The sequence below is a fragment of the Furipterus horrens genome, unplaced genomic scaffold (assembly GCF_987537825.1).
Source record: "Furipterus horrens unplaced genomic scaffold, mFurHor1.1.pri manual_scaffold_10, whole genome shotgun sequence".
In the NCBI taxonomy this organism is placed as follows: Eukaryota; Metazoa; Chordata; class Mammalia; order Chiroptera; family Furipteridae; genus Furipterus; species Furipterus horrens.
Window position 1 is genome coordinate 78,299,851 of NW_028327180.1, and position 21,300 is coordinate 78,321,150.

Sequence of the window (21,300 nt, forward strand, 5' to 3'; positions counted from 1 at the left end):
CAAATTTTTATTGAATAACTACTACATGCCAGGCATTACAGCAGGTACTGCGGATATAATGTGAGCAAAACTAAATTAAGTATGGTCGGTCTAGTAAGGAAAATGGATAATAATCAAATAATCACCCAGACAAGTGCTTACAAATCAATGATAAAAAACACTCTAAAAAAAAAAATGAGTAAACACAGTCAATTCATGAAAGAATTACAGTGGCAATAAACTTTCCCCGAAATGTTCAGCAGTACTACTAATCAGGGAGATAAAAATTAAGTAAAACTATTCTTCTTGCTTATAAAATCAGCAAAGACTCAGTCATAATAATATTGAATGTCGGCAATAGTGTAGTGTGATCAAGCATTCTCATAAACTGTAAGGGGGAATGTAAACTGACATTTTTCTGAAAAGTCTTAGAACTGTGCAAATCCTCTGACCCAAAAATCTACCCCAAGAGAATACAACCTGAAATGCAGTGACTTGGGCCTAGTGTGTTTATCCCAGCATTATTTATGGAAACAGTTTAAAAGTCTCAACAAAAGGCTGATTAAGTAAATTACAGCATATCCATCTCATGGAATATTGTAGATACTAAAATATGTCTATGCATTTTTCATGATTTAGAAAAATGTTTATGATCCACTGGAGAGTAAAACACAAAAACAAGATACAAAATTCTCTACTTATCTCAACTGTGCAAAAATGGGTAGAAAAAACTTGGCAGAAAATATGTCAAAATGCTGATAGTGGTGAGGTTTTAGGTGATTCTTTTTCCTGTTTGTTTATACTTATCCATGCTTTGCAATTTTTCTCTAAGAGTATGACATTTTTTCCATTATATGTTAACAAATGAACACATTCTCATAATAGTAAAAAACAGAATATATATTTCTATAATGTATAAAAACAAGATGTGTACTTTTCATTATCTGATTTGAGATAGGGTCAGTTACCAAAAAAAAAAAAAAAAAAGAAGTCTTTAAATTATCCAACACAGTTAACACAAAAGGACAAAACGAAGTCAAACTAGTCATTCAGTCTACAGGCCAAGTAAGAGCGTGACTGAATATTTGACTTAACCAGCCAGTCCTGAAACTAAAACCAAAGAAGTGATATGTCTGGCTGAGCCTTCCCCACACCCACCGGTCAGAGAAATCAAGCTAGTGAAGACCTGCACCTCAGTTTGAGAAGTGCACGAGTGCCTACAGGAAGAGGCTGAGAGTACTGGCACCCTGCCCCCACTGCCAATTGCACATTTCCTAACAAGCAGTAGAAATGGAGAATATTTACTGAAACGTCCTGAATCTCACACAGAACACGGCTAATACATTATCCAACAGGGAACTAGAAATGACTCTTGAGCGGGTCTGGCTATAGAAGTGTCGAAACATTTTCCACTTTCAATTTGTGTTCCTTTCTTTTATCATCCAACAGAAAATCTCTGCTTGGTAATTTCCTCGCCCACTAGATTCCAGAGGCGGCAGAGAAGGGTCAACAGGGAGAATCCTTGCTTTATGAGGTCACCCTTGGGCATTCCAGCCCGTTACTAGCTTGCAGGCCCCTGGTCGGGCAAGCTTCCTAGCTGATTTATGCACAGCTCTTTTCTTCCCAAGAAGACTGGGCACCTCAGTTCAGCAAAGGAGTTATGAGCACCCTGCAACTGTGAAGCTCCAGGCTCAAGTTAGGAGATACCAGAGATAAGCCAGACGAAAACCCCTTCTTCGTGAAGTAGCCTATCTGACAGACAAAGGCCTTAATACGTTACTGTTAAGTTAGAGGTCATAGAAGAGGGGAAAGCAAAGTTCTCTGAGGTGCTAAGAACAAGGCCACAGCCCTGAAAACACCTGGAAGGGCAAGGAGAGGTTTTGATGGGTTTGTAGCTACAACAGAAGAAACGGAAGGCTAATCGGAGGCAGGGACTATACCCATGAACCACCTAGACTGTAAGGGATGAGCCCATGGGACAGAGATGTTTAGGTACAAGAGCAATAGGATTTTTTGCCCTGTTCAGTTCTCGGATTAACCCCTTGAGTGCCATGTGTAATTGCTAAAATTCGTGTGAGAAATGCCAGCCTATTTTGCTGAGAAATGCATTTATGAAAAATGTCTATAAAAACATTATCATTCATAATTTGCTGAAAATTTCACGACATACAGCAAATATGCTCTTCTTTTGTAAGTAGTGTTCTTTGATGCAATTTAGCAAAAATTTATTACATTAAAATTATTTTATTATAACCATTATTTTAGAAAGAATAAACTACTTCCTTCAATATGGCTTTTGAAGTATAATATATGACATAATATAAAACCTATGATTATAATTTGAAAAATCACATAGCAACATGGATAAGAAGTATGCCAAATATTCCATACATTTTTGAAAAAAAGACTTCATAATGTACAAAAGAAAGTGAACACAAACGGGATTCACACTAGAGGCATATATCAATAGATATCAACAGTGAAAAACAGTTTATAAACAGAATGCTAATGCTATGCCATGAAGCAATGAAAATATCCATTAGCAAAAGCTTCCTTATCATGCACACTGCATAGTTTCGATGATTATTGCAAAGATAAATGAAATTAAAAGAACCATTTAAAATGTAAGTAAAAATTATAACAGAATTAATATGTCAGTATTTGAATAAGCATAAAAATTCAAAACTTGGATCAACATGAGAAAAAGTTATATCAATATATCACCTGAGGTACAAAAAAAGAGAACAAAACATAAAATACAAATTATTCCATTGTTATTTACATTTATAGCCATCAAAGAGTCACTGGGAGCGACGCTGGCACTTTTGGGAAAATTTGTCAGCATCGCTCACCGCAATGTTGGCACTCAAAGGGTTAATATATTCTCCTTGCTTTTCTACCCCTTTGGTTTTAAGGCAATTCAAGACAGAGGGATCTAGGTAGCCCTGTGGTATACTAAATCTTCAGTGGCTAAATTGGTAAAATTCCTGGAAGCCTAAGTTCTTGGGCCACAAGAAAACAAGGTGACCACCCACCACCTCCGCCGTCCCAGGTTTTCTAACACAAGTGTAAATGACCATACCTTGTATGAAAATACTCTTGCAGGCAACCAATATACTAAATTTACTCAATTTCTCCATTTAAAATCAATAGTCAAGCTTTAAGAATCACTTTAATTAACGTCCCCAAGATTCAAACTTTAGTCTCATCTTCTCAGTCGACATTCCCTCCCTCCGGGATCAGTTCCTCCCATACCTCCTTTGGCCTCCTTTGGCCATATGCCCCCTAACACCTTCTGGGCTCCTTGCCCAACATCCCCACAGTGGCCTCCTGGGACAGCTGCTCGGAGAGAGCCTGAATCATTCTGTTTCCACCTGCCTCAATGCATCCATGTGCCCAGTCCCACTAGGGACACACAGAAGGCCCTCAGTAAGTGTGTGCTATGTGAATATACAAATGAATGGCACTGGGGGTCCTTATGCTCACTCATGTAGCTGAGCACAGTGTCACCCTTCAGGAGCCCCAATGATACACTTCTATGCCTTCCCTCTTTAAGCACCAAAGCAATGCTTTTGGGAGAACTGGAGAAGAGCATAATACAAAGAATTCTTCACGGTGCTTGGAGGGGTAAGGAAGGGCGGCCAGCTAGGAGCAGCAGAGTAGAGCCCAGCTGTTCCTACTGCACTGCTTCAGCGCAGCAAAGGTGGTTTCTGCAGTAACCGATGAAGACATCCCATCTGGGAATGGAACTCTGGCCGCTGAGTGGGATTAGAGGTGACAAGCTTATCAGGGTCTACTGAATCCAGATCTTCTCATGAAGATATGGGCATCCGGGATGAGAGGCCAACCGGGCACCTCTTTTGCCCTTCAGCAGCAACTCGCACCCCGCCCACCGTGGGCAGCAGCACCTCAGCGGCACTCGACAGGGGAAGTCAGCAGGCATGGCCGCTCAGTGACTCAAGTCTTCTGGCCAAGAGTCCTTCCTTTAGTAGTCCCAAGTAACTGGCACTGAAACACAAAGCTCACAGATGATAGCCAAACCCTATTACAGTTCTTGCTGTTTTCAGGAAATTTTACAAACCTGAAAGTTACCGAGTTCACCGAGCGTATTTTTGAATGCTAAATTAGACAGCGTAAAGACTGCTTCACACCAACACTACTAGTCCAATATTTCAATATACTAAAAAAGGTCAGGTTTGTGTTCAAAAATATAGACGTCGCTGTTTTTTGTCTAAAGCAAAAAACATAAAAACCATGCCTATACTATGTATCCAAAGATTTCCTAAATCTTATCAATGTCAGAAAGTAAGCATTATTTTCAGAACTTTCATAACTTCATTTTAGGGAAGGACACTTGTCAACATGCTGGCCCTGGTTTATCTATGGAGGTCATGCAAGGGTCATAGGTCATGTCCATTTAACTTCTCTCTACTCCAGTGATCATTTACCAAAAAAAAAAAAGGAGGAAAACCAAAACTTACCACATCAGAGACACCGGTGCCATCACACAAAGATTTGGAACAGAAGGGAACTTGGGGGCCTCACACCTTGCCAATGTCTCTTAAGTTGAAATGTCAGTTACCTGAAGCAAGTCTGGGGACTCGTTCTGTTGGAATGTAGCGCAATGAGTATTTCCATAGACTTGGTATGGGACCTTTGATTCTCTGTAGTAGTTTTTGAGTTCCAGCAGATGCGACGCCCTTAACGTGAACCTTATGTCAAACCCCCATGAAGATGCTAATTAGCAGCTGCATCCTCAGGTCTATACCACTGCAATTATGAGCCATGTCATACTTTCTCTACTGCGCTGGATGTGGTGAATGTTAACAGCCAACGAGTTTAGCCTCTCAGACTAAGCATACATTCAAAATAGGGGGAAAGGTTTCCATTCAGGGTACAATAAAACAAGTTAAATTGTACCACAAGAGAGTAAACAAACAAATCCAGAAGGTGGAATATTCTATAGGACCCCGTCCCATTTTTTGCAATAAGTCAATAATATGGGGAAGGCAGAGGGAAGGGAGGAGAGCTTGCTTGCTCTAGATTGAAAGATTAAAAAGACACACAACCAGATGTGATGGGTGGACTTCATGTTGATCCTGATTAGAACAAAATTACTGTCCAAACACATTCTTGACCTTCAGGGCAATTTGATTTTGCCTGGGTATTAGGTGATACCAAGAAATCATGGTTTATTTTGTTAGGTGTGATAATGGCATTCTGGTTTATACAAGAAAATGACCATATTTTCTAGAGATATTTACTGAAGGATGTAGGGATAAAATGAAATGCTGTCAGGGATTTGCTTTTAAATACTTGAGCAAAGAAAAAGGAAATGGGGGATTATATGAAGTAACTGGGGCAAAATCTTGGATTCAATGTGTTATTCACTCTTTTAAAATGTGTATTTTTTCCATGTTTAAAAACTCATGTAAAAAATTGAAGCACTGAACTAAAAAGTCCCTCAAAATCTGGAAGTAAGAGTTTATAAAAACACACAGATTTGCCTTTTCCTCTAAAAAAACACGAAGAAGCACAAGTTCGAGCACCAGGCTCTGCTATCCCGGCGGCCACAGAGCCTAGGCGGCCTCCCCCCTCCCCCCTTGCACACTCTGTACCCACAGGACACTACTGATGATACCGGCCTTTCCCAGGCCAAAGAACCAGCCGGAACTGGCCTCAGAGAGTTCGCCTGGTAACGTTCCCATAGGGTTTCTCAGACTGGAGGCCAGGGAGGGGTGGGGAGCGAGTTCTCTGGCCTCTGAAGTTGAGTGGGTTACAAAGATGATCCCGATTAAATCCCACCACAATAACGCTTCAAGGGATTAACACCTGTTCCTTGGATGAATATATACAGGGGTGGGCAAAAGTAGGTTTACAGTTGTGAGTATACAAAACATGGAGTTTATTCTTGTATTATTATTTATCACTTGTCATTTATTTGTATTTTTCCATATGTACAACTGTAAACCTACTTTTGCCCACCCTGTATACATTTTTAATTTGCGTTCTAAGCTCAGTAATAAGTATATTCCTGAGTTCCTTCACAGAATACTGTCGTTTCAATTTTTGATTACTTTCTATTCCATTTTACTCCTGTCGGTGACACACAGAGTAAACAGAGCTCATTACTGGATAATACCCAAGTAGCTTCAAGCTCAATGACTATAGAACTTCAGTTCAGAGGCCACAACAAGCAAGTAATGAAAAAAAAAATGACCCTTGGTTCATCCTTGACTCAGTAATTCAAGTAATCAGGTAAGCTGGTCATTTATGACTGTGAATCCTGCTATCGTCTCACCTTCCTGGAATCCGTGGACAAAACACTTGTCCTCTCCCTTCAACTCCCTTCAACAAGATAGCTTACCCAACTTTTGTGACTTTGTAATCTAAGTAACTACTTCAGTAATAACAGCAGCTAAAGCCGAAATTCATAAGAATTGATATAGATGGTTAAAACCCTTTACCTACAGAGTTCATCATTATTTTTCTATCTTACAACTATTCTCCAACACAATGCATTTGTAAAGTCACCATGATGACTTGAATTTCTGAGTTATAAAATGTGTAAATGCTCCCTCATCTTAATTCCTGGTCTTTAAGAATGCTCGCTCTCTTCTCTTTCTTACTTTCTCTCTCTCTCTCATTACTTTTAATAATTATAAATTATAATAATTTATAATAATGTTATATTAATATAATTACCTAGGTTTGCCTTATATATGTGGTTTAGATATAATGAAATATACCTCAGACTCACATTTAAATCATTTTGTATTTAGCACTGATTTTTACAAAATGCAGTATATAAAGTTGAACTTAAATTTACAACTTGATTTGCTCATGTTAATCACCTTCAAAATATACGGCACCTGTATAAGATTTTACATGCATTTTGAAAGAAATCACATAGAAGCAGCTGCTTTTTCAATAAACTTGGCCAGTTTCACATCTCTTTTGGTCAGCTGACCACGGTCATGCGAAGTAAGAGTTATCTGGACCTAAGAAAGAGAGAAGCAGTTTTTAAAACCCTGACCTGTGATTCATGGTATTCTCCTTTGGTGGTTCAGAAATCAATCTATATTCCAACTTTCACATTTAAGAACTGAAGAGATTAAATGGTTTAGAAAACATGAATAAGCAGAGCATTTCCAAAGCCCAACAAACTACAGGGCACAGTCTGCCCAGCAGTTGTCCAGGGATAAAAAGATTCTCTCATACGAAGGGCAATTCAGCTGCCCGAATCTCAAATCTTGTCTCTTAGGGAAAAAGAGAGAGAGACTGAGGTTCCGTTTGATCTCCCATTACTTTAATTATACCCACTATTCTCAGGCCACTGAAGAAAACGAAGCTATCAAATGTAATATCTTAGCAATGTTAAAAAAGCCCATTTCCAAATTGGGGAAGTGAGGTGGGGGTGAGATGAAGGAACAGACTCTTGCTTCTTGACAAACCAATGAAAAGGCAAAAGCAGAGTTATGGGCAAAGAGAGGCAACTGTGAAAGAAAAGTTTATACAGCAGTCCTTCGCTATATCACAGTTCACTTATCACGGCCTCACTGTAACACAGGATTTTTAAAAATATATTTAATTATTTATCGCGAATTTTTCACTATATCACGGGATTTTGCGGTACTGTATACGTATATTGTTAAAGTTATGTAAGTTTAAGAGTGTAGAATAAACCCCGAGCGTCGGCCTGAGAGCCAAGTGTCGCTGGTTCGATTCCCAGTCAGGGCACATGACTAGGTTGCACGTCAGGTCCCCAGTTGGGGGCGCAAGTGAGAGGCAACCACACAGTGATGTTTCTCTCCCTCTCTTTCTCCTTTCCCCTCTAAAAATAAACAAACAAATTTTTTTTTTTTAAAGAGTGTAGGATAAATGTAAGGTTCCTACTTCGCGGGGGAGTTTGGAACCTAATACCTGCGATAAGTGAGGGAATACTGTACTGATACCTGCATGCTCTGAATTACCCCAATAAATCACAAAAATATCATGAAATGTTGTATTTATTCAAAGAGGACTTTCAAAGAGAAAAAAGAACTCCACAAAAATCTAGATAATAGGACATTCTAAATGGTATGACCACAAAGGCAAGGACATTTGGGGCGGGGGGCTGATTTTTCTCATTTGCCCCCTTAAAACTGCTTGATGAAGTCTTTTTAGCCTGATGTTTGTCTTAAGATCAGTTCCCATTGAAGATACAGCACTTAATAATTACTATTTAAAGCACAGTTCTTGAGCATATTTATATCAATGAGATAAATAAGGCCATACCTTTCTTATTTGCTACCTTTTCTTCATGGCTGATACTCAAATTTAATTCAGGAGCCTAATATATCCCAACTTTCAGATTAGTTTCAAAAGGAGACAAACATGAAAATAAAGGGCTTAGTCACTGTTCTCGAGCAGAGCTAAAATTGTTACTAAAATGCAATAATACACAGAGATTCTGAGGAAAAAAATAAGAGAATACTTTCCTAAGCAACAATGACACTTAGCTTCACAGGATTACAAGGAAGAAAGAAGTTTCTTAAACTCCATAATTAAGGTGATCCCAAAATAAGGCAATTTCATTACCTTGTTATATGCATTGAACCATTCTGGGTGATGATTCATCTTCTCTGCTTGTAGAGCAACTCGGGACATAAAGCCAAATGCCTGCATAAGATGAAGTCGAAAGTTACTGACGCTGCCCTCTGCCCTGGACCCGAGAGAGACCCCAGAGCAATCCAACCAGATAAAGACATGGCCGGGATCCTTAGGGAAGCTGGAGAAACCAAATATGAAAGGGATTGCTCTCTGCAGAGCTGGGGTAACCGTGTAGCAGGACCATGACCCGCTGCTCCGTGGTGAAAACAATCAGGCTCAAATAATCAAAGCAGGAAACTGGTCTCACCCAGTGACCTGTCTGGACTGTTTAATTGTCCTCAGGACTAGACTCTCCAAAATAGCCCGGGAATAATTTCCCTTCAACCCAGTGCCCTGGACCCGCTGCCTGGCCCCAGACCCCAGGACCCACTTTTCTCGCAGCACTGCTCCTTTTGTTTCAGTGACTGGGCTGCTCACTAAGGCCTCGACATCAGAATGTCCCCTGCGTGTGTCCTAAGCCAAGGCGCTGGCAGAAACGAACAACTCCCCTACTCCATCTCTCAGGCAGGACAGGAGGGGATGAAAGACTGTTTTTACTGACATCCCGCGTGAAACAGAAAAGACTGGCTTGCCCACTCCAGGTCTTTTTGCCATTGCCCACCACTGCCACTCCGAGGAGCAAGGGCCCCCCTCTCGCCAGAGGGCTGCAGACCCAGCCACAGGTGTAAGGGGGGGCCCCGGAGGGCTTTGTCTTCCTACCACAGGAGACATACAAACCTAATTTTGTTAAGAAGGCAAACTTGTCCTGAGAGGCAAAAGAGGCTTTTTTTTTGCCTGCTTTCAAATTTTTATGAGAGTAATTGCAAACAATAGGAGAGTCTGTCTCTATTGTGCCCAGAAGGCAGAAATAGTTGGTAAGACTCTAAGGTGAGGTCACATTAATCACAAAGTTACAGTGGAATTCACAGGGCAGTCCTCATTACAGCCACAGAAATAAATATTTAACTTTATTACACCATCCAGAAAAATCAGCATAATGTTAGTTGTGTTGTTCTTGGATCAACAAATGACAAAAGAGCGCATTTCCAAGTTAACAGAAATATGGAAGATGCCATTTTAAATAATTTTTTTGTCATTCATAATGGTTCCTATCTCCAAATTTACTTTATTCAGGATAAAGATTTGCAACTTGACATGTAAGGCCTAAAAGGTTCTTCCCTGTTAGGAAAAGGAAGGAAATGAAGCAAAGCCGTTTAACCACGTGTGGAATCATCAGTGGGGGGGCGACATTCGTGCGCCCGCTCCTTCCCGTCCCACACAGCTCCCCACCCGATCCGCTGTTTCGTTATCCGGGGTTTCAGTTACCAGCAGTCAACCACGGTCTGCAAATATTAAATGGAAAATTCCAGAAATACCAAGTCACACGTTTTAAATTGCGCACAGCTCTGAGTACGGTGACGAAATCTCACACTGTTCCATGCGATCCCGCCCGGGACGTGACCCATCTCGCTGTCCGGCCAATCCCCACTGAGTTTGCTACCCACCCATTAGTCACCTAGTAGCCATCTCAGTTGTCGTATTGGTTATCGAAGAGAGAATGACCACATTCACATAACTTCTATTACAGTATATTATTGTAATTGTTTATTTTATTATTAGTTATGTTGTTAATCTCTTACTGTGCCTAATTTATAAATTAAACTTTATCAGAGGTATGAATATATAGAAAAACCATAGTCTATATGGGGTTCAGTACTGTCTGCAGTTTCAGGCATCCTCTAGGGGTCCTGGAATGTATTGCCCACAGATAAGGGGGAACACTGTAATCTGATTCTCTAGACTATATGAGGGGAAGGTCCAAGTCAAATGTGAAAGTCCGTTCTAATTATTCAAACACAGAGTTAACCTGCATTAAATGATGTATAATGAAAATTTTCACTGTCTGTCTATATAATGCCTTATTCTTGTTTAGCTACAGAAGACTTACAAGACTAATAATTACTTCTGAGAGACAGTAATACAGTCATTAAGGGAATGTGCTTTTCAGCCAGTGAATCCTGGATTTAAATCCCAACTCTACTACTTACGCTCATGTAATTTAATGCCAAGCCTCAGTTTTCTCTTCAGTAAAATGGGGATAATTTTTAAAAGTTCATGTAAACAGTCTAATAAAAAATAAGACAGGATATATAAAAGCACATGGCACAGCACTAGGCACAGAGTAAGAGACCAATAATGGCAGCACTGCTACCACTACTGCTCCTAGCCAAACTTTACAGAACAGAATGATAGGTGGCAAGCCCCCCTGTAGCCCTGAGAACCTACGATTCCAGTTGCTGTCTCCCAGAAGAGCCCCTTCCTTTTCCCACATGCCATGACGAGAGACTGACACCCATACACCTGACAAGTAGGTAATAAATACACTGTGGGTAACACTATGAGGCATACTTACTGGGGAAACAGCTTAATTACCACAAACGAACTGGACGGTCAGTCACCCATGGCCCACATTCTTAAGACCTGTGGCCAAAATTTCTTTGAACCATGTTATCCTAAAAGGTCCAAAGCGGTACTTAGAATCCCTTACCATTTCCTAAGAGCCACGTTGATCAAAAGGATAATTTGAATGTGATCAGAAGTGCTCTTCAAATCTTTGACTACAAGTATTAGCATAATAGCAAAATCTATTTTATCAAAGATATGACTTAAAAGAGAACACCCACTTCCTAAGAGGTATGTTGATCAGAGAAAAAGCATCTACCATATCTACATACAATGTAAAAGGGGGGGGCACATCCAAAGATCCTCTAAATTTGTATTTTCCTCAGCTTTATATATTTCCCTCAACTGCCACCTAATATTTGCATTTAATAAAATATCACCAAGCCCAATAAACCATTTACACAAGATTTACTCCTAATTCTCCCTTAGGGAAAAAACACAAACTGCTCTGGGAACAAGGAGGCAATTCCATAACCCTTCTTCTATATAACAAAACCAAATAATCCCCAAAATATTTATTTTTAAATCCACAAATTAAAAACATCCATAACAATACACATTCAAATTAAAGTAGAATTTCTGCAAAAATGTTGTATGAGTGGATAGGAGAAGAAAAAAGTAAAACCTCAAAGGGGAATTCTAATTATCTGAAACATAATAAAGAAGGAATATGACTCAACAGCAAACTTGGCAGATGATGAAGAGCATCTGTCCCTTCTTTCTCAGATTTTTTTTTACAGCCCTACCTACTTGTTACCAGGATGCCAGTTGTAATCTAAAGGCCCTGAACTAGCTCAAAATACAAACTTTCTAAAACCATTCCATAAAGATCTAATCACTATGTTGTATAGCAACTGTAATCAAAAATAAAAAATATTTTAAAAAAAAAGAAAGCTGCAAATAGCCCAAGGCAGAACAGACACCACTAACTACCCAGTAAGAAAAACAGAACTGAGAAAATGGGCAAAATAAAGTAGAAATCAACAAAGTTTTAAGAATTAGAAAAAAATAAATACAGATAACAAAGTAGATCTAACATATAGACAATTATTATCAGTAAGAGAACAAGAAAACCAGAAAACTTAGAAATGTAATTCAAGAAAAATTTCCAGAAATACAAGATTTAAATCTATAGATGGCAGGAATTCAACCATGCGTATACAACCATTGAAGAAAAAAATATCCCTTGAAGGAAAAAAAGATCAATTCACCTACAAGAATGTAAAGAATCTAATTGACTTCAACCTTCCACACAGCAACATTCAACACAGAAGTCAGAGGAGCAATGCTTATCAAGAATTTTGGAAATGAGCCCTGTCTGGTGAGGCTCAGTGGATTGAGCACCACCCACCGGCTCAATTCCCAGTCAGGGCACATGCCTGCGTTGCAGGCCAGATCCCCAGCTGGGGGCGTGTGAGAGGCAACTGATTGATGTTTCTTTCGCACATCAACGTTTCTCTCCTTTCTTCCTCCCTTTCCCTCTCTCTGGAAATAAATAAATAAAAGCTTTAGAAAAAAAAAGAGTTTAAGAAATGAGAGTGCAAAAAATTTTATACCTAGCTAAATTAAACTGTGGGTAAAAAATAATTTAAGAGACAAAATTTTATAATTCAGGGAATAATCTCCATTCACCCATATTAAGGAAACTTTTATTTAAAAAGAGTGAAATATAAGTAACTAAGAGATGAATGAAGAAACCATACCCAAGGTACTGACAGTGAGTAATAAATTCACTCAGCTCCAGGAATACATTTAAAACAATTGTGGGGATTAGTCACAGAATAAAATGCAAGTGTTATAAACTATGAAAAGGATTGGAGGAAAAAGGGAAAGAAATGGAGAAGGTAGATGAAAGTTTTAAAAACTCTTGAAAGCTGAAAGACCAAATGTTACAGATGTCAGTATATTTAAAGATATAAAATATAAGTACTAAAACTAAAAATAATATAAACTAAATTGTATAGTAAAGCGAAAGTATAAGTATAATTCTGATATTGCTTAGTGGGGAGACCATTATATAAAGAAATGTTATCTAAATGCCATCTAAACAGAGGATTAAGTTTGCTATGTAAAATTATAGCTATAATAGTACCCACTAGAAGAACCAAATTACAAATAAAAATATTCACAATTAGGTAAAGAAAAACACAATTAAAATGAAGCAAGGAAAACACAATCCATACCATGTTTTAAAGGAGTATATTGGTTCTGTCATATTTTATAAGACCAGACATCTTTTCAATCAATAAACTAAAGAGCCTAAATCCAACCGAGTAAAGAGAAAACATTACAATGCATCACAAAGCAAAACCCAACTACAATAAATAAAAGGACACAGGCAAATGTAAAAAATATTTTTTAAAGAAATCCTAAGGGTAATTTACAGTTATAAAGTATATCCACATGAAGATTAAATAATTGTGAATATCTATACTACAAGTAACACAGCATCAAAATCAATGAGGCGGAAATGACAGGAAATACAGTATAGGACAAATAGGAACACACATTGTTAAGATACTTTAATTCACATCTCTTAACCCATGGCCCATTAAGCAAACAAAGGTAAGGATATGGACTACTTAAATACATAAGTTTAAAAGGTAGAACTAATCAATATATTTTATACGCTAAAAACTGAGAATATATCTTTAAAAAATCTATCAAACATTCACAGAAAGTGATCATATATTAGCCCACAAAGAAAATCTCAATACATTCCAAAAAGTAGAAATAGTACTGACAACATTCTCTGATAAAATCAAAAACAAAACTAGGACCTAAAAGTAGCAAAATACTATATGGAACATTTTTTAAATACTTCTTTTAAAAATCTTGAGTCAAAAAGCAAAACATAAATCTTGAGTCAAAGAAGACATCAAAACTGAAAAAGAAATTAATAATGTAATATGTACTATATATAGAATACATCTAAATAGCAATAATCAGAGTAAATATTTTAAATAGTTAAATTACCTGAAATTAATGAGCAGGATAGAATAAAAATAAGTAAATTAAGCCCTGGTTTGTGTGGCTCAGTTGGTTGGAGCATCATCCCGTACATAAAAATGTCACAGGTTCGATTCCCACTCAGAGCATGTACCTAGGCGGCGGGTTTGATCCCCAGTCGGGGTGTGTACAAGAGGCTACCAATACATGTTTCCTGCTCACATCAATGTCTCTCTCTTCTCTCTCTCTCCCCCTTCCTCTCTAAAGATCAATGGACATATCCAAATAAATAAATAAATAACGCACCCAATCAAGAAGGTAAATAATAAAATAAAGTTAAAGAGGAGAATAGGAAAGAATGTAAGAGAAAAGCAGATGTAAATAAATTAGGAAAAAGAAAAATGGTAGAACTAATAAATCAAAGAGCTGTATCTGAAAAAATTATACAATAAAAATTGGTTACTTCATCTAAAAACAAAGACAATTAGGAAAAGTAGAGATAAACAAGAGGAAATGAAAATAGGGAAGTAACTATAGATAAAAGAAATTTTTAAACATGCAAAAAATTTTAAACAAATGCAAAGTTTACTCAAACTTTAAAACTTAGGTAAAATAGTTCTCTGAGAAATAAAAATTATCAAAACTGAGCCCAGAAGAGAAAAATATGTACACAATTAAACAACTATAAAAGAGAAGTGTGTCTAAAGGTGACACCAAAAAGTAACAGTTCCCAATGACTTCACAGAGGAATTCTATAAAACCTTTAATCAAGTTAACTCTAATACTAATTGAACTGTTCCAAAGCATAGAAAAAGAAGACCATTTCCAAGTTACATTTATAAACTATCATAACATTGTCTCTAAATTCCCAGAGATTAGCATATAATAAAACTATAGATTAATCTCATATTTATTGAACTCTTAATAACAAAACCTAGCAATACACTAAAAGAACAAAACACCGTGAGCAAATAGGATTTAATCTAAGAATGCAAGGATGGTTCGATATTTAAAAATATGTTGATATAATTTATCATGTTAATCAAAAATTCATATAACAACTTCTATAAATTCTGAAAATATATTTGATAAATTCAATATTTATTATGTATTAAAATTCTTAATAAAATAAGAATACATGAACCTCTCTTTAAATGATTAGATATATCCTCAGTATCATTCTTAATAGGGAAACATGAGAATTCCCATTAAAGAATAAAACAAAAAAAGCCAAAAAATTCAACAGCCTTTTAATACAATCAGCTAATTAGAAAGTACACTGGAAGAAAAGATCCCATCTAAAATGGCACCAAAGAATATCTAGGAGTAAACTTAACAAGAAATATATAAATTCCATATGCAGAAAACTTTAAACCTAACTTCTAAAAAATAGATAAATCTTATTACATTAAAATTTCTTTTGTATGGTAATAAAAACAAAACAACAAACAGATTAAAAACACACAACAAATTGTATTTGCAAATTAAAACTAAGTTATATTTCAATTATATCTCAATAAAGTTGGTGGGAACTAAGTAAATCTATCAGTTTGGTAGAGATCAAAGAGTTTTATAATACTCTATTGGTGAAGATATAGGAGAAAAGGCACTCTTGTGCATTGTTTGTGAATATAAACTACTAATGATGACTATGGAAGAGAATTTGACAATATCTATTAAAATTTTAAATGCCCGTGCCCTTAGGGAAAAAATGCCTATGCCTTTCTGCCAAACAATTCCACTCCTGGGAATTTGTATGCACACAAACGCAAACATAAATTACAAGAATGGTCACTGTAGCACAGCTGCTAATAGCCATGAACTTGAGAGAACCAAATGTCCATCAACAGGGACATGATTAAATATATTACAGTACATTTTTTTACATTGGAATACTACACAGCCATTAAAAAGAATGAAAAAACTGTTTATCCTCTGACATGAAGATACCTCCAAGATATATAATAAAATTAAAAAATGGGTAAAAATAGTTTATGAATTGTATAAAAAGGAAAGAAAAGAAATATCTGGAACTAGCAATAGTGTGAATGACGACAGGGGGAGGGATCTGGGTGGTTGAGAATCAGAAACAGGAAAAAACTTCTACATTCTTTGGAACCTTTTGAATTTTGTATCACATATATACCTGATGTATGTTTAAAAATTAGTTTGGGAAAAAAATGAAGAAGCCATGCAAATGAAGGTCTCACTGTAAAGGCAGCTGGGATCCTGCAGTCTATGTAGCCTGGTTCATATTAAAATATTTTGGCTCATGTTAACTTCTTAACATATGCCTACCTGTTTAGGTGGGTTTTTAGTGCCAATTTACAGCATAGTTTGTCTATGAGCCATGTTCTGTTGAGCCACGGCCATTTCAAACAAACATATGGCCAACAAATAACATATAATGGCTGATAATAGTTTCAGTCTTTCCTCTATTGCAAATTACAAACATTTTATGAACAAGTCAATGAATGCATGATGAAGTATGACTTTTTAAGTCACTCTGCCATTTTAAGGAATGTAAGCATTACAATCACAGTAAATTGGGCCAATGAAGTTTGTCATTTGGAAATCTCCAAACCATCAGCAATTAAAAGATTTTTCCATGAACCTCAAATCAAGTATTCTTTGGAAACTTTAATTTTTCTTAAAGTTCCTTTTGTTTCATTTTATTCCATGAAAATATAAAAGGCTATCAGATGCACGAAACCAAAACAAAAATCCTGTATCAATCTGTGAAATGTTTAACAGCACCCTGAATTTAAAACGCAGCTTCAGCCAAATAACATGTATGATTTATTAAAGTTCTAAGACTTCACTTTTGCACATATTTACAATATGAATCTTTCATTACTCAAAGCAGTTCTCTTTGATATGTTCTTTAAATCAGCTGCCTTTTATATTTTGATTGTAGACTATTTTAATTATGCACTAAAAAAGAACATATCTCCCACTAAGAAAATGAGCACCAGCAACTCCAAAGTAATTCCCCAGTACAATCTCCATTAAGCCTCTAAATACTTCCTTTACTAATTCAATGAATTAGAACTCCATTGTTTATGAATCACCTTTATGTTTGTAGGCCCATAACCCTTCTTTTATAAAACACAATTGCTATGGAAGGAAATGATATTTATGTCTGATTAGAAATGAAAACACTATTACATAAATCAGTTTGGGCATTTCTTCACGTCTTGAAACATGATCGGCAATTTAGTCTAATTGGTGATCAAGGAAACTATCTTGTGATCAATTAAAGTAATTACCAGATTCCGGCAACACAACCTACCTTAATTTTGGCTAGAGTCTGTACTTCTTCAACTTTAATTAAAAATAATGAAAATTATTAAGCAAAATACATGGCAAGATCATTGCCAAGCACGCACATGTCACAGGACAGGACCTTCCCTGGGTGTTGGTGTCTGATCAATCACATAAACAATGCTTGGTGCACCAAGAAAAGGAGTTCTTTGCCCCCGAATATGATTATGGGTCTCAACATGACTTTCTCATGGAAAACACTGTTAACTGTTCTAGCCACTGCAAAGGGAACATCAGATCTTAATTTGTGAGCAAAAAAATATATTCTCAACTAGCAACATGAGAATTGTGAGGAACAGACCCGACCAAAGATACATTTGATCCGTGCTTTTTTTTTTCCCAGTTACCCTATTTTGAACACAATGGTCAATTGCAAAGACCAACAGCAACAGAGATCTTATGTTCAAGTCCTAGCTCTACTGTTTACTGCTATGTGATCTCAAAGGAATTATTTAACCTTTGAAATGAGCCACAGTTTCCTCAAATGTAAAAAGGGGCTAATTCATGTTAACATGTTTTACAGTATGCTGATCATTCCATTAGGCACTCAGTTAATACTAGTGATTATTATCATCACCAACACTTTTAACATTTCACATATACGAGGTCTGTCCAGAAGGTATCCAGCCCTGTAATATGAAAAATAGAAGCATTTACTAAGAAAATACAAGACACAAGAAATGTAGTACATAGGACAATGACACCTCAGTCCCCTTCAAAATAGGCACCTTGGGACCTCACACAGTTCTCCTAATCACCATCAACTGCCCTGTCATATTTCCCTGAATCTCACAGATGGTCTGAAATCTCTTCCCTTTTGAAGGTGATTATAGTTTTGGGAAAAGCCACAGTCAAGGGCGCCAAATTTGGGCTACAGGGGGGCTGAGTCACCTGGGTGATTTGATGTTTTGCCAAAAAATTCTGCACAAGACATGATGCATGAGCACGCATGTTGTCAAGATAAAGTCGCCAATGATCAGCTACCCATAGCTGCGGCCTTCTGAATCATCAAAATAGTTTCTGTGGAAGAACATTCATGCTTAATGCAAATCATGTTAAATATGATGGCAACATAGTACACATATTCACTCAATAGCATCTACTGCCCCTACTTTAGTACAGTTAAGTCGTCATCGTTCACCATCCACATTCTAGTCCACTCTCCGTGACTGCTAGGTTACATCAATGTCATGCAAACCAGTCTTGTTATATTAACACTGGCTGGACTCTTTCCAGACAGACCTCATACATATACACATATATATGAGACTATATATATAATATATATATGGGGAGAGAGAGAGAGAGAGAGAGAGAGTGAGTGAGTCTATGGTCCGGAGAGAAAGAATTCCTTTCCAAATCTATTACAACAACAATTAGAAGGCCAAAGAAATTCATCTTTGCAGGGCTGAGAAACCGAGAAACATATTATTTTGAACTGTTTCTGTAAGTGAGTATCCTCACAGGAAGATTTCCTATGCAACTGGCATTCTGTCAGTGAGCATCTTAGACTCATGTCTTTCTGAGAAGCCAGCCTAAAGGCCTCACATGATGACCAGTACCCAAGCAGTCCAGTGTGCATGTGGGGCGGGAGGGGACACAACCTCCACCAACCTCAGGCCAGTTGTCTTACCTGCCTTCTACTTAACCCTCTGTAGAACACAGCATTTCCAATGACTCGGACCAAGAATAGCCAACTCTGAAGTTAAAACTGGCTTCACCAGGCACGGAGACAATGTCCACAAGCTCCTGGAAGAGCAGCCTGCTCTGCTGTGCCCTCACCTGAACTAGTGCCCCTTCAGCTAGTGGGAAGTACACAACCTATGAAACAGCATGCTCACCTCGCAACATGACCTTCAAAAGCTGCACTCTCAGGACTGTAACATTTTAAAGCTTTAAAAAAAAAAACAAAAAAACTGAAGTTCTTAAGTCACCATATTTGGAAATCACCGTAATACCCTAAAAAGTCACTTGGAAAAATAAGGCAGCTCTTCTAGCTAATTACACAGTAGCACCTTCAAGATATGCTGTTAAGTGAAAAGGCAAGGTACAAAACAGTTTTCCTTTGCAGAATTACTATTCCTAATTACATTAGTAAATTCCTCCTGAATTCCTCAGCTAGGAAGATTACCCTTTGGAGAGGTCTACTCTTCTCCAGGCAGACGTTTAACCAAGCAAGATAAACATCTCTACACAAAACTTTACCTAAGAGCTCTTCACTCTGTTCCATTTTTAGTGGAAGTTCTCGAGATACATTTCACACAGCTGATGTGTGCCAAAAAGGCATTCTGGCCAAGATGGTCACAAGGTCAGAATATCTTTTCCCTGAAAAGACACTGCTCATTTCCGAAGTTCTCTGCTCATAAATTTCAATTATAGTTCCCTGTATCATCATCAGCTACTATTGGGCAGACCAACAGCTTAATCTGATTAGCTCCTTCTAGAATTTCTCACAGTCCAGTTTTGCTCTCTTGATCAACACATTTCAGTTTTCTATCCATCCTTTCTCCCTAAAGCAGACTGAAACACTGGTTTCAATACCATGCCAAGAGAAACCATTTACCAAAGTTTCCTAATATCAAAATAACTCCTGAAGCCTCACTGTTCATTCACACCAATCAGCTGCCTCAGGAAAGTCTCTTGGAGGTTTCTGTTCCTGATCAGCTGATAAACCGTATTTGTTGCCTTTCAGGAGTCTTAGGAGGTGAGAGGTATTGCAAAGACTAACAAAATTCTTGGTTTTCTTTTAGCAACCCTTTGAGAATGAGAATTTACACTACTTGGTATTATCATCATTATAAAATTTACAGAAATTCAAAGTTTTATAGAAAAATCTCTTCAATTTCATGTACCCGAACCACTAAGATACATGGAGTATATGGACAAACACATTTAAAAAAAATTGAATATGCAAAATGGCACTCTACTCCCTACTTTGTCTTCTTTATAATTAATTGGCTCCTTCTAAGAGATGCAGCTACTACTTACACTATATAATTCCAGTTTATATCTGATATAAAAACTGTCTTGCCCTATTATTGTAATAAAAAGAATCTATATGCACCCAATTTTTAAAAGAGCAAGAAAGAAAGAAAAGGCAAAAAGGCTACTGCTCAAATTGGAACATATTAAATTAAAATGAAAGTCCAAGACCCTACAACAATAACCAAAGGGTGGAGGAGGAGAGTGAGGGCTGGGTGGGGCGGGGAACACTCAAAAACGTTAATGAAACAAACCAATACCTAATCTGGCTCAGTGGTAGAGTAAACAGGTTTCTACAAGCAGTATACATTTTATAAAAGTCTCATCCCACTGCCCAAGACATCCAATGATATAAAAAGGTCTGTACAACATCAACAAATATATACGTATCCTTCCTTTTACTTATTTTTAAAATGGAATCCATTTCACTCTTAGGAGTTTTTAAGTACAATTTTGGCAACACCGTAAGAAAAATACATCGCCCAAATACGCAAGCTCGATCAGACATCCTGATGTTCCCACACAGGACCTTCAGTGATAGTTGGCTGCAGTGCATCACTAGGAGGAAACAGCCTGCCAGACCCACTTCTTAGAAAACCATGCCAATCCAGAAGAAGCCGGGGAGGAAAGAGACCATCTCATAAGACGCCTGTATTTATTTGTTTCAAAGTGCACACCCAGGCTGTGAACTTGGAAAGGTCCCTGAACCTGTCAGTCTTTAGACACTGAGGTGAAGCAAACCACAATACATTCAGAATTTATTCCCAATCTGCTACGATGAGGCTTAAGGAGAGATCTATTGCTACCCTGATAGATTGAAATGAGGTACTTTCTTGTTTTTGTATTTTAAAAAGTATTACTACAGAAAAAAACGGAAACCTCTCAAAGCGTCAGACACAGAGAGAATAAAATAAACTTAGCACTTACCCTGTTTTTGGTATCAAAGACTCACAAGGTCTGGCAGTGGTATCT

General features: G+C 37.4%; 1 protein-coding gene across 2 annotated transcripts in view; it reads right to left on the minus strand.

Moving 5' to 3' along the window:
• Window positions 1–6,742: 6,742 nt before the first annotated feature.
• The window catches only part of PCBD2 (pterin-4 alpha-carbinolamine dehydratase 2), a 63,050-nt gene continuing 48,492 nt past the window's right edge, over window positions 6,743–21,300 (minus strand). For both annotated transcript variants that reach the window (XM_090288300.1, XM_090288299.1), the window contains exons 3-4: window positions 8,560–8,640; window positions 6,743–6,980 (exon numbers count right to left, since the gene is read on the minus strand). In XM_090288300.1, the coding sequence (XP_090144426.1) occupies window positions 6,885–6,980; window positions 8,560–8,640 (177 nt within the window). In that variant the 3' untranslated portion in view covers window positions 6,743–6,884. The remainder of the gene's footprint in view (window positions 6,981–8,559; window positions 8,641–21,300) is intronic.